At 35.3% G+C, this 13921-nt stretch overlaps 2 protein-coding genes across 2 annotated transcripts in view; one reads left to right on the top strand and one right to left on the bottom strand.

The window, feature by feature from the left end:
- The window catches only part of SLC6A14 (solute carrier family 6 member 14), a 28497-nt gene extending 18712 nt beyond the window's left edge, over positions 1 to 9785 (top strand). The window contains exons 9-14 of the mRNA XM_070290870.1: positions 2036 to 2161; positions 4483 to 4601; positions 5157 to 5256; positions 5517 to 5626; positions 7842 to 8009; positions 9639 to 9785. Of these exons, the coding sequence (XP_070146971.1) occupies positions 2036 to 2161; positions 4483 to 4601; positions 5157 to 5256; positions 5517 to 5626; positions 7842 to 8009; positions 9639 to 9785 (770 nt within the window). The remainder of the gene's footprint in view (positions 1 to 2035; positions 2162 to 4482; positions 4602 to 5156; positions 5257 to 5516; positions 5627 to 7841; positions 8010 to 9638) is intronic.
- Positions 9786 to 12271: 2486 nt separating this feature from the next.
- On the bottom strand, positions 12272 to 13411 carry CT83 (cancer/testis antigen 83). Its single transcript, XM_070291238.1, has 2 exons — positions 13337 to 13411; positions 12272 to 12568 (listed from the first exon to the last, which is right to left on the bottom strand). The coding sequence occupies exons 1-2, from the start codon at positions 13409 to 13411 to the stop codon at positions 12272 to 12274; spliced, it is 372 nt and encodes a 123-aa protein (XP_070147339.1).
- Between the last annotated feature and the right edge of the window lie 510 nt (positions 13412 to 13921).

Raw genomic sequence — 13921 nt, 5'->3', positions numbered from 1 at the left:
CAGTTCTTCTCTGTATTCTTGCCACCTCTTCTTAATATCTTCTGCTTCTTTAGGTCCATACAATTTCTGTCCTTATGAAGCTCATCTTTGCATGAAATGGTCCCTTGGTATCTCTAATTTTCTTGAAGAGATCTCTAGTGCTTCCCATTTTGTTGTTTTCCTCTATTTCTTTGCATTGATCGCTGAAGAAGGCTTTCTTATCTCTTCTCGCTATTCTTTGGAACTCTGCATTCAGATGGGTATATCTTTCCTTTTCTCCTTTGCTTTTCACTTCTCTTCTTTTCACAGCTATTTGTAAGGCATCCTCAGACAGACATTTTGCTTTTCTGCGTTTCTTTTCCAAAGCACTCAACATTTAGGGTATTTTTTCTTTCTCATTTCATCTTAAATAACTTGGTTGTTTAAATCATAATTCTTAGATGATCTGAGAAACAAGACTATATTACAGAACAATTGTTTAAATTTTTTTCCAAATTTTGTTTAGTGCTTAATATGAACTACTTATGGTTAATATGAACTACTTACTGCACAATTGCAAGTATTAGGCATCATGCTATGCACTTTATATTCATTATCTTCATTTGCATGCATGTATATAAAGACACATACATATATATACATGTGTGTATTAATATATATATGAATATGTGAGAGAAACTATATATGAAAATTAATCCATGTACAATTACACCATTACATCTGAATTTTTTAAATGCACAAATGTCATATAGATTGAAACCCAACTGACTTTGCATATACAGCTGTGTCCAGCTTTAAAGGAATCTGATTAATGAATATCTTAACTTTAAAGACATTAACTAGAGATGCTTAATTATCTGGCTTGGTGGCTCAGACGGTAAAGAATCCGCCTGCAATGCAAGAGACCCAGGTTCGATCCCTGGGTGGGGAAGATCCTCTCGAGAAGGGACTGGCTACCCACTCCAGTATTCTTGCCCAGAGAATTCCATGGATAGAGGAGCCTGGCAGGCCATAGTCCATGGGGGTCACAAAGACACAACTGAGCAACTAACACTTTCACTTTTGAAGACTCTTAGGAACAGAAGTCTAGGGTTAAGTCAGTTTTTCTTACTAAATTTCTATTTATTGTTAGTATCATTTGGTGGAGAGATTGATGAGTGAGAATAGAATGTTGGGACTAGAAAGGACTTTGGAGATCATGTAGTGTCCCACTTCTCATTTACAGAGGACGGGACTGAGCATAGAAATGTTATGTCTTGCAGAAGATCAAAAATTAGGAAGTGATAGAGTCTAGACTAGAAGCGAATTCTCCTGAAGCCTAGGTCAGTCCCCTGGGAGGTTGGAGACACTTAAAATACTAAGTATTATATAATATGATTTAAAAAATGTTGACAAGTGTCTCTAAAGGCAACATACATCAAATGGAAAATAAGATTCAATTTATAGTTTTATTACATACAATCTTGCAGGGGTCCATATAATAATTTAAATGACACTAAAATTATACCTGTTATCTTGTAATAACCTATAATGGAATATAATGTGCAAAAATACAGAATCACTATGTTGTATACCAAAACAAACAGAATATTGTTGTAAATCAATTATACTTCAATAAAAAATAAGTTGGCATTACATAGCTGTGAAATGTACAGTGAAAAAAATAAATGACACTACATATTGTGATATTGGGTAAACATTGGAAAGAGAGTTGACTGGAGTTTAAGACAGCTGCTCTTCATTAATTAAATAAAAGTAAAATCAGCCAAACATCAGTGATGTAGTTAAGATTTCTTATGTGAGAAATGTACCATTTACAAAATTTATCTCACTAGCTTAATTCACAACACATGTTTACATTATCATATTATAGAACAACCTACATGAACACTTTTAAAAAAGTGATAGTGAAACAGTTGCTAAAGAATGTATATTATCCATTGAGCTGTCAAATTGAGAGTTTTCTAGTATCTTACTTTGAAAAATGTTCAAATATGTGAATTTCTTTAATTTTCTTTAACTTAATTTAAATTAAAATTCCATTAATTTTTCCTAGGTTTTGATTTGGCATTCATTGCCTATCCAGAAGCTTTAGCTCAACTTCCAGGTGGGCCATTTTGGTCCATATTATTTTTTTTCATGCTTTTGACTTTGGGTCTTGACTCTCAGTTTGCTTCCATTGGTAAGTAATACTCCCAATGTTAACATATCCCTCTCATATTTTACTCTGCTTCAAAACATCATTTTCTTACCCTTGTTGCCCCTGTCTAGCTTTTACTCTCAGAATGATCTTTCTGAAAAATCTTTTTAACTTAAATTTTAAATATGGAAAAAGAAAACATACTCATGTATCAGATACTCAAAAGGAACAGATATTAATATTTTACGTTTGCTTCGGACATTTTTTAGAAAAATAAACTGTTACAGATAAATTTGAAGTCCCTTATGTTTCTTTGCCTAATACAATTCACATTTCTTCCTTCCTAGAAAGCAACTGTCACCATGGATTATATATGTTATTTGTGTACACTGTATATATATATATATATATATATATATATATATACACATACATAAATAAGATATATATATATCCATAAATAAGATAAAATTTTTAAATTTTCACATAGATGTGAAGTTTCATAGCATACATACCATTCTGACAGTTGCTTTCTATATGTATTATGAATCCATGTTGATACACAGACATGTGTTAGTTGCTCAGTCATGTCTGACTCTTTGCTACTCTTTGTGCATGGACTTAGCCTTCCAGGCTCCTCTGTCCATAGAATTCTCCAGGCAAGAATACTGGAGTGGGTAGCCATTCACTTCTCCAGGGGCTCTTTCCAACCCAGGGATTGAACCCGAGTCTCCTGAATTGCAGGCAGATTCTTTACCATCTGAGTCACCAAGTTAATTCACAATCTGTTACCATAATTATGGGCATTTGGATTATTTCCAATTTTAAAAAATTAATTTATTTTAATTGGGGGCTAATTACAATATTGTAGTGGTTACACGCACTGCTGCAGTAATTATTCTTTTTTTTTTTTTTTTTAGTTTTTTATTTTTTAAATTTTAAAATCTTTAATTCTTACATGCATTCCCAAACATGAACCCCCCTCCCACCTCCCTCCCCATAACATCTTTCTGGGTCATCCCCATGCACCAGCCCCAAGCATGCTGCATCCTGCGTCAGACATAGACTGGCGATTCAATTCACATGATAGTATACATGTTAGAATGCCATTCTCCCAAATCATCCCACCCTCTCCCTCTCCCTCTGAGTCCAAAAGTCCATTATACACATCTGTGTCTCTTTCCCTGTCTTGCATACAGGGTCATCATTGCCATCTTCCTAAATTCCATATATATGTGTTAGTATACTGTATTGGTGTTTTTCTTTCTGGCTTACTTCACTCTGTATAATCGGCTCCAGTTTCATCCATCTCATCAGAACTGATTCAAATGAATTCTTTTTAACCGCTGAGTAATACTCTTATATATGGTTCTCTTCTCCAATGAGTCAACTCTTCGCATGAGATGGCCAAAGTGCTGGATGACAGAGGATGAGATGGCTGGATGGCATTACTGACTTGATGGACATGAGTCTGAGTGAACTCCAGGAGTTGGTGATGGACAGGGAGGCCTGGCGTGCTGCGATTCATGGGGTCACAAAGAGTCAGACATGACTGAGCGACTGAACTGAACTGAACTGACTGATGGTTCTCTTTACACACAGGAATTTTCCCTAGGGTTCAGTTCAATTCAGTCGCTCAGTCGTATCTAACTCTTTGCGACCCCATGAACCACAACACGCCAGGCCTCCCTGTCCATCACCAACTCCTGGAGTCCACCCAAACCCATGTCCATTGAGTCAGTGATTCCATCCAACCATGTCATCCTCTGTCGTCCTCTTCTCCTCCTGCCCTAGGGTACACAACTAAAAATCCTGAAACAGTTTTTGTGATATCACACTGTTACATAAAACATTTTAATAATTTATAGGAAAAAGTCCAGCCTCCTCTAGTTGACTTTCAAAGCCCTCCAAAAATTTCAAACATGTTTCTTAATCCTTTACTCATATATCGTTCTACTTTTAGCCAGTATCCTGTTTAATGAACATATTTACTCCTTAAACCTAGAAGGCCTTTCTGTAGCCATGTGAATTCACCTTATTCAAAAGTTCTACTAAAATCTTCCTTCCCTATAACCCTCTTTCAAACTTCTTCAGCCCTCAGGAAACTATTACCTTATAATTACTACCAATGAAAAACCTTATAAAACACACTAAAAACAACAAATAGAGCTGTATTTGATTTTTTTATCAGAACTGATGAGTTGTGACTGCCAAGAGAAAGGACCCTATGGATTTTTAAAAGCAAGAAGTTGGGCCCAGAGTATATTCTCAACATATATTTGTAAACTTAATTAATAGAAGTTGATTTCTATGATTAAAATTATTGGCAAATGAATTGACATGTCATTTTTTTCCTTCTGAAGAAACGATTACCACGACAATTCAAGATTTATTTCCCAAAGTGATGAAGAAAATGAGGGCTCCCATAACTTTGGGTTGCTGCTTGGTTTTGTTTTTCCTTGGCCTCATCTGTGTGACTCAGGTATACTACAGTATTTTTTCATAGATAAAATATTAGTTGGAATGTACTTTATAATCTAAATAAGGAAGCCATGGTTTAAGAGCGTGTTTAGTACAGACTTCAAGATTTTCTGAGTCTTAACCCAGATTCTTTCCCCATCATAACACAATTTCAATAGCATGTATAATTTGGGGAGGGGAGCCCAATAGTGGACAATTTCCCCAATTACAATAAAGTTACAGACTTTGTAGGCTGTAACTTCTTTGTAGGCTGTAATATAGGCTATATTTCTTGGCAACTACAAAAGAGCACACTACCTTTCATTTTTATAATCAACTATTCTAAATGCTTATTTTTTAAATAGGGACTCAGAATAGAATAAAAGGTACAGACTGTTTAAAATATTTAAAGGCCCATTTGTGTTTACATTTGAAACATTCCCTTTTACATTTTGGCAGAGGTGAAACCAAGGAGCATATGTTAAAAATCAAATTAGTAGATTCAATCAGAGTACCTCATCAATCATAAAAGTAATTAAAACTATATTTAAAAGTAATTGACTTTTTTTTTTGGTAGGCTGGAATATACTGGGTTAATCTGATTGACCACTTCTGTGCTGGATGGGGCATTTTGATTGCAGCTATACTGGAAATAATAGGAGTCATCTGGATTTATGGTAAATAGTGACTACAGAATGATCTACACATTTTATTAAAATGATTTAGTTTTATTCCTTTTCATTATGTTTACTATAATAACTAAGTATAATATACTGGGCAAAAATTTATTATGAATAAAATGTAGTTAACGGTATTATATGCTGCACTGCTATAGTACAGGGAAATGTTTAGACATAGAAAGATAACTTAGAGCCAGAATGATTAATGAATGAAAGTATGAGTAAGAGCTAAATGCACTCTTTATTGCTGTTTTTAGGAGGGAACAGGTTTATTGACGATATAGAAATGATGATTGGAGCAAAAAGGTGGATATTCTGGCTATGGTGGAGAACCTGCTGGTTTGTCATTACGCCTATCCTTTTAATGGTAAGTATTAACATGCCGTGAATCTGGCATCAATAATATATATATATATTTAAACACTTGTAAGATAAACTTGAATATTTACATTAAATACAATAAAGCAAATTAATATCATTTTAAAGTCAATGATTTTCAACTTTTCATGACTGGTGGTGCCTCCAAGTTGCTGAAATTACAGTGCCTTTCTTTGTTGCATTATTTCTGAGGCCATAGGCTTAAACATTTACTATTTGAGACTTAAAGGTATCCTAAAGAGTACCTAGGACAAGACACTTAAAAATTATCAATACAATAAATTTTTAAAAACCAGTCATTTGCTCATTCCCTAAAAAATATGCTGAGCCACTTACAATGTTTTTAACCTCTCTGTTTAAGACCTAGTCTCTGCCTTCAAGAAATTCAATCTAAATATACTAACTGCTAAGGAACAACACTCAGTTATTAATGCATATTTTTTATGGGAAGTAGTATCTGAAATTACAAAAACTCACGTGCGTCAATAGTTTATGTTAAAAATTAGTGCAATTTAGGAGCTGAAGGGAGAAAGACATGGCAACCCACTCCAGTATTCTTGCCTAGAGAATCCCGTGGACAGAGGAGCCTGGTGGGCTGCTGTCCATAGGGTCACACAGAGTCGGACACGACGGAAGCGACTTAGCATGCACACATGCATTGGAGAAGGAAATGGCAACCCACTCCAGTGTTCTTGCCTGGAGAATCCCAGGGACAGAGGAGCCTGGTGGGCTGCCGTCTATGGGGTCGCTCAGAGTCAGAAACGACTGAAGCGACTTAGCAGCAGCAGCAGCAGCAGGAGCTGAAGGAAAGCAAAAAATAACTTTAAATAACAGTTCAGAACGGTAAAAGGCTGAATGCCAAGTAAACACTTTATGAGACAGAAAATTACTATGGGCTAGAGATAATGGTGGGGGTGGGGCAGGGGGAAACTTTATTGAGGATGAGTTTTGGTTCTCATTGCCTCCATGCTTCAACGATTTCCCTAGAAAAGGGTATTATGTTAATTTGACCTACACTTTATTTTAGAGGGTGCTTTTAATATTTGGCTTTGACAGTGCTACTAAATATTGTTTTCCTCATTTGACAAGTTTCCATAATAAAATAAGCCCTTTATCAACTTAGAAGATCTAACTAGACATTTTAGCCAGCTAATTTCATTGATTTCTAGGCTTGACAACTAGATTTACTTTAAAATGCAAAGGTATTAAATATTAAATGATATACATTATCATCTATTTTGTATAAAGTCATACATATTAGACTCCTATCCCTCATCCATTCTCTTGTAATTATATGAAATTATAGTAATTTTGAAATAAACTTAGTATAATGAAATTAAAGGAATTTTTTTCATTTTGTTTGCTTTACAGATTTCTATATAATTAGTTTTAATGCTGCAACAGTATAGTAGAGGTTTTTTTAAAAAACATTTTTTAAAAAACTTGGCCTTAAAATGTTTTCATCTTTAAGATTCACTGTGTTACCCGAACGTCTTTTTTTTTTTTTTTCAATAAGAAAGTGCTTTGGTAACTATGTACCCATGTGTGAATGCCTGTATGTTTTGGGTGTGGAATAAGGGGTACTCTGTGTAGTGGGAAATAAATAGAAACTACTGCTAAGCAAGACACAAGGCATGTTCACTAAAATGTATTTTACATTCTCATTGAACTAACTGATATGCTGGCTAGCTTACAGGACAGAATGCATGCATACTAAGTCACTTCAGTCATATCTGACTCTTTGCAACCCCATGGACTATAGCCCACCAGGCTCCTCTGTCCATGGAATTCTCCAAGCTAGAATACTGGAGTGGGTTGCCATATTTCCTCCTCCAGATAGCACAGAATAAAATTATGCTATTATAAATGAAAGTTCAATAATATAAATTTCAGACACTATTTTACTTTCAACAGATAAATTTTATGGTAAGGTATTTTACTGAAATACATGTTGTACAAGTATCTGTATCGATGCTAATTTTTGTAAGACAAATACAAGTTATTTAGATTGGTTCATTTAGAATTTGATTTTCTGGCTAGTTACCTGATTATTTTAGTCACCTTGAATGTATTTTCATCTTAATTGTTTTTGATAAGTTATTTCTAAGGAATGGAATACAACTGGTAATAATTAGTACAACTGAAACCATTAATGCAATAAAGTCTAAACTTTACCATTTTCTTTTCATATTTTACTTTCACAGTCAATCTTGATCTGGTCAGTGATACAGTTTCGTAGACCTAAGTATGGCCAAATTCCATACCCTAACTGGGGAGTTGCTCTAGGCTGGTGTATGATTACTTTCTGCATTATCTGGATTCCAATCATGGCTGTCATAAACATAATTCAAGCTAAAGGAAACATCTTTCAAGTAAGAATGTTAATATTATTTATACTTTATAATATAAAGTACTTATGATCAAAATGAAGGTTAATATGAGATTTTGAACATGAAATCAAATTAATCACTCTTTCCCTCAGGTAACTTTTTTTGTTTGTTTATAAGGCTTCATTTTATTTTCTAAATTTTACTTTATTTTACTTTATAATACCATATTGGTTTTGCCATACATCAACATGAATTCCTCATGGGTGTACATGTGTTCCCAATCCTGAACCCCCCTCCCACCTCCCTCCCCATACCATCCCTCTGGGTCATCCCAGTGCACCAGCCCCAAGCATCCTGTATCGAACCTAGACTGGTGATTCAATTCTTATATGATATTATACATGTTTCAATGCCATTCTCCCAAATCATCCCACCTTCTCCCTCTCCCACAGAGTCCAAAAGACTGTTCTATACATCTGTGTCTCTTTTGCTGTCTCGCATACAGGGTTATCGTTACCATCTTTCTAAATTCCATATATATGCATTAGTATACTGTGTTGGTGTTTTTTTCTTTCTGGCTTACTTCACTCTGTATAATCGGCTCCAGTTTCATCCACCTCATTAGAAATGATTCAAATGTATTCTTTTTAATGGCTGAGTAATACTCCATTGTGTATATGTACCATAGCTCTCTCAGGTAACTTTTATACCTGATACAATTTATCTGTTACTATGTGCATAACATTGTATTATACTGGATGTATATTTTTGTGTCTCCATGTACTAGGCTATAAGCTTCTTTAAGAAGGGGTCTTGTCTTGATTACTATCATATCCTCAGGCCGTATTAAAATGCTTAGCACATAAAAGTTATGGTATCTTGGTGCTAGGGGTAAAGAACCCGCCTGCTAATGCAGGAGACATAAAACCCAGGTTTTATCCCTGGGTCGGGAAGATCCCCTGGAGAAGGAAGTGGCAACCCACTCCAGTATTCTTGCCTGGAGAATCCTATGGATGGAAGAGCCTGGCAGGCTACAGTACATAGGGTTGCAAAAGAGTTGGACATGACTGAGCGACTGAATTGAACTGAGATGACACAAAGCAACTTCATCTGGTTATAATACATACTATAATAGCATGTTAAAACTGGAAAAAGTCTGGTAAATTACCTTGAACCAAATCTAGACCCTGAGTTATCCCTCTTTCATGGAGGCCTAAGGGAATGGAGTTGATTATGATATCTCAGTAGGACAATGTCTAGGTAGGCTCAGAAGTCAGACTGGATTCAAGATTTAGGTCAGTGTTTAGTGGATCTAGATGAATGGCTTTACCCTCTGATTCTTGAAACTTCCCAGTCATACACTGGTTTAGCTCCTAACCTAACCCTTACTCTAAAGCCAGGATAGAAATTCAATGAAAGTATGTGAAGTGATACTGTTGCTTGAATGGGTTCACATACTTCCTTTTGAGTTCATTTATATATTCAGTTATTTTGGCTTTGTAGTTAATACAGTTCTATTAACAACTGGTTAAATTTGAGTATCATTTTCTCTATAGACAATTAAGAATTTAGATGATCACTTTTTTACTTTTCTATGTTATTTCATTTTGGTTAGCAAGAAGACATAACACTCTATAATGAATTTTTTTTTTTTTTTTTTTTGCTTCTCAGCGCATTGCAACCTGCTGCAGACCAGCTGCTAACTGGGGGCCATACTTGGAAAAACATCGGGGGGGAAGATACAAAAACATGTTAGATTCTAAAAAAGAGACTAACCATGAAATATCTAATATTAGTGACAGCAGAAAACCAGAATGAGATCTATGAGCTTTCTAATTTCAACAGGAATGTAATACAAAAATGTGAATCTACTAATGTTTAGCAATGTGATTTATCTATCTGTTCACACATACATAGCTGCCTCTATTTCACAATAAAAATTTTGTATTGCTACAATATTTTTCTAATATACTGAAGGCTTTATTTTGAGCTGATTATTTAGAAAATAGTTATATTTTCTATTATAAAAGTTTTTAAATACTGTTTGCTTATATTTCTTAGCACACAATGTTTCTTTTCCATAAATCTGGGGAAAATAAATATATTTAAAAGAAAGTGGTAAAACTGAAAATTAGAAATGCCATGCATATATGTATATATGGAAAAAATGAACTATGTATATAAAGACTATTGTTTAATATCTTTGATTCATGTCTAAAAGCTTCATGCCCTCATAATTCACTTTTTTAAGGTGAGCTTAATAGTTATTCTTTATTTACAAATAGTGAAATAAGACAGAAAACTATGGCCAGTAAGTGATAAATCTAGAAAATGGAATCCAGAAGCTTTGGTTATTTCTTCCCCCATAAAATGTGTTCTGTAGGTTATGGTTAGAAGAAAAACATGACCCATCTAATTTCTACTGTGTTTCACAAAATTTAAAGTAGTTCATTATACACCCTGAAGTCTAATTTCAAATAGAACATAGAACAAAATACTAATGAGGAAATGGCTTCAATCAAATCTAAGATCTTGTGATTGTAACATATAGTTAAGTAGAATGATTTTGTTTTACTTGAATAAGTTACTATTTACAGCTGATAACTTATTTACATACTTATAGGAGATAAACTTGTGAAGCTTGTCAAGAATGAGGGCAGCCAACTTAGAAAGTCCTATGTGCCAATTTCTTTACAAACGATAATGAAAACATCATATCACTAATAGATTTATGCACTGATTATATATCATTTCTAACTTGTTTAACATCACAATCTAGGATTACCTAACTATGGAAGAAACTTTTCAGTTATTCTTAAGGTTCTTAACATGGGCTTCAGAGACTGTATGAGGCTGAAATTACATGTAATATTTTTCTACATGTACGTGTATATGCATTTTTTCTACTGTGAGAGTCCATATTTTTCATCAGACTATCAAAAGAAATCTATGACTCTAAAATATGTTTAAGAGCCAGATATACTACTGCTGGCTTTTTGTTCTTGTCAAATGATGAGTAAAATAATAAATTTAAGCATTAATTTCGTATACATTTTAAATTCCTTTTCCTTTTGATTGAAGATTAAATGAGTAAGGGATTAAGGTTTTCCTTTAATTTATACTGGTTACTTATTTTGGGGGCAGGGGGCATGAAGTTAGGTAGATAGGTAGGCCTGTAATTGAGCAATCTCAGTGAATTATGTACATAAATGTGATGAACTTGTGTTAGATATTTTGAGGATTTCCTTTGAGGCTTCCCTGGTAGTTCAGATGGTAAAGCATCTGCTTGCAATGCAGGAGACCTGGGTTCAATCCCTGGGTCAAGAAGATCCCCTGGACAAGGGAATGGCTATGCACTCCAGTCTTCTTGCCTGGAGAATTCCATGGACAGAGAAGCCTGGTGGGCTATGGTCCATGGGGTTGCAAAGAGTCAGACAAGACTGACCAACTAACATACACATAAGATGAACTTGTGTTAGATATTCTGAGGGTTTTCTTTGAGGGTAGGTCAAATGCTGTTAGTGAATGTCAACAGATTACTAGATTTTTTAAAATATTTAAAATAGATTGCTAAATACAGCATATAAATACTTTAATTTTAAGCCATATTATATTATATACATTCTACCATTATATTTTGGTGCTATTTGAGGTATGGGTTTTTCACCAAATAAAATGCAGATAATTTTCTACAGGTGACTTGCAATTCAGGGAAGATTTAGGCACACTTCTAATGAAATATCTAATTAGTAGCAGAGGTGGTGCTGGAAAAGTAGTCTACTTCAATAGCTGACTATGAAGAGTAGTTAAGAGTTTCTGTAACTATCTTTACAAGTATGTAAAGCACAGATCTTAACAGAGTCCCCGGCATATTTTAGGGTGCTCAATGATAGCTCTTAGTATTATTACACAGATTCAATGTTAGACTATTCTGCATAATGGAAAAAAGTTCCATCAAATCTCATTTACTTTAATGCAAACTTGGAGACATTTACAGTATTGTATTGTAAACCACTAGAAAAAAAACTTTCACAATTGAAGTTAAAATCACTATATCTCAACTATATTCTTTTTACTGTAGCTAATTAAAAAGAAAACAACTCAAACTGTTTCTTTCTCTATTGTGCTTTCATTCCTTCTCCAGTAAAATATGTTAGCAACATAATCAACTCTCTAAATGTAAGCAAACTGACAAATGTCTGGATTTTGTATCTGACTTGGCACCCCTCCCCTTTAAAATAATAATTCATTTGGTATAAACATATAATCAAGTGAATCCACTCAAAGTCCCTTTAATGATTGCCTCAATTGTTATTACATTCTGTAGGCTTGTCAGTGGATTTCCGGTTAACTAATGCACCATTTAAACCCTTAATAACTAGGAATTGTTCCAGTTCAGCCAGCTTGTATTCCACGATCCTGAGGTTTACCAATATTCGCTTCTGCATGGCTATTGAGTGTGGGAAATTAATTAAGATATCCCGAGAGAGATTGTTGACTGAAAGACTCTTATCAGTATTGCTCTTAGTTGACTGAGTAGAAGAGTATGATCTTACTAGTGCAACAGAAGTTGAATTTGATGACATTTCACCAGTGTTTCTCTGTAAGGGAAGGAAATTAAACATATGTAGTTTATTGACTTTAGCAATGTCCAAATACCACCAAATAATAACATTCTTAGTCTTGGTTTACCAAAATGAACTGATTGACCTCCCCCAAGATTAAAAATCTGTTGAATGAATACATTAATTTGGAAATATGTCCTTCCCAAAGAGTGAGAGGAAAAAAAAAAAATGAAAGTAGCCTTTTGATGCCAAAATGCCATAGCCTTGGCTTACATTTCTTAGGCATTCCAGTAGGTCCATACTTGGACCCTGATTCTTATCTAAAAGCACTTCACTTGGAACATTAAACATCACCAGGAAACCCACATTTTGACTTTAATTATCTGTGATGCCCCCTCCACCCACCCAAAGCTGTCATAAAGATGACTGATAATGAAAATACAAGAGAGGAAGAGGCAAACAGAATCACATGGGGGTAGTAAAAGCCAGAGAGGAAGAGTAGGTACACTTTCTTAAAATGGGAGGGGACAGATGGACACTTTCTGCTGTACTTTTCAAGTGGATGAAAAACTGACCTCATCACCTAGTGACTTGGGGCTTTTCACAACACAGTACAGCTGTGGAACTACTGGTCAACATGGGAGAAGTGTGAGGTAGAGTCAACATCTGAGTGCTTTCAAAGGAAAAAGGAATAGGGAGACCCCCGCCTTACTCTTTACTATCTACTCTCTTAAACACACCTCCCTCCCCAAGCCATGTATTTGTCGAGCTTCATCTAATTCCAACTTCTCTTAGACACTTTACCTGAAACCAGGTTTTCCAGAAGACAAACATGAAGGCAAACAGAATGCTGCTCACTAGCAGGAACAGGAGGCTCATGGTGCCTCTTCAAACCTCTTCCCTCTTCTCGGGAACTGAGGCACTCAGCTGGCAGTTGGGAAGCAGGGGGCCGCTAGCCGCCCGGGAAGCAGCGGGCCAGGACGCTCAGCGCCCCTCACTGCCTGGTGCAAGTGGGATGCTAGGCAGAGTCCAGCTTTATATACCAGAGAGCGTGTGACCTCACAATTGAGCACGCACAGGGGGCAGTACGTCACAATCTGATGACGTAACACCAGCTTGACGGGAAACCAGGCAGCACATACCGCACACCTGATTACAGTTAGGATAGTTAGAGATGGTGGGAGAGTTTGGGATTTTGGGGAAGCTGAAACACAGTAGAAGTAAAGACGCCAAATTGACTGGTTAAATGCTAGATTTTAGAAGTGCTTCCCCCACCTTTTTTTCTGTTAAGATTTTTTTTCCCTTGCTGCAACCACTTCATTATTCATTTCAAAAACTAGTTCAAAAGCAAGGTAGAAATACACTGTAAAAGTAGTTACCTACATATTG

The sequence above is a fragment of the Ovis canadensis genome, chromosome X (genome assembly GCF_042477335.2).
Source record: "Ovis canadensis isolate MfBH-ARS-UI-01 breed Bighorn chromosome X, ARS-UI_OviCan_v2, whole genome shotgun sequence".
NCBI classification, from domain to species: domain Eukaryota; kingdom Metazoa; phylum Chordata; class Mammalia; order Artiodactyla; family Bovidae; genus Ovis; species Ovis canadensis.
Note: the sequence above shows the minus strand (reverse complement) of the source record. Positions and strands in the feature narration are given on the sequence as shown.

Excerpts from the sequence above, each read along its gene's own strand:
- CT83 (XM_070291238.1), bottom strand. The coding sequence starts at position 13,411 with ATGAGCCTCCTGTTCCTGCTAGTGAGCAGCATTCTGTTTGCCTTCATG. Across the intron at positions 12,569-13,336 it reads TCTGGAAAACCTGGTTTCAG|AGAAACACTGGTGAAATGTC; the intron begins GTAAAGTGTCTA and ends CTTCCCTTACAG.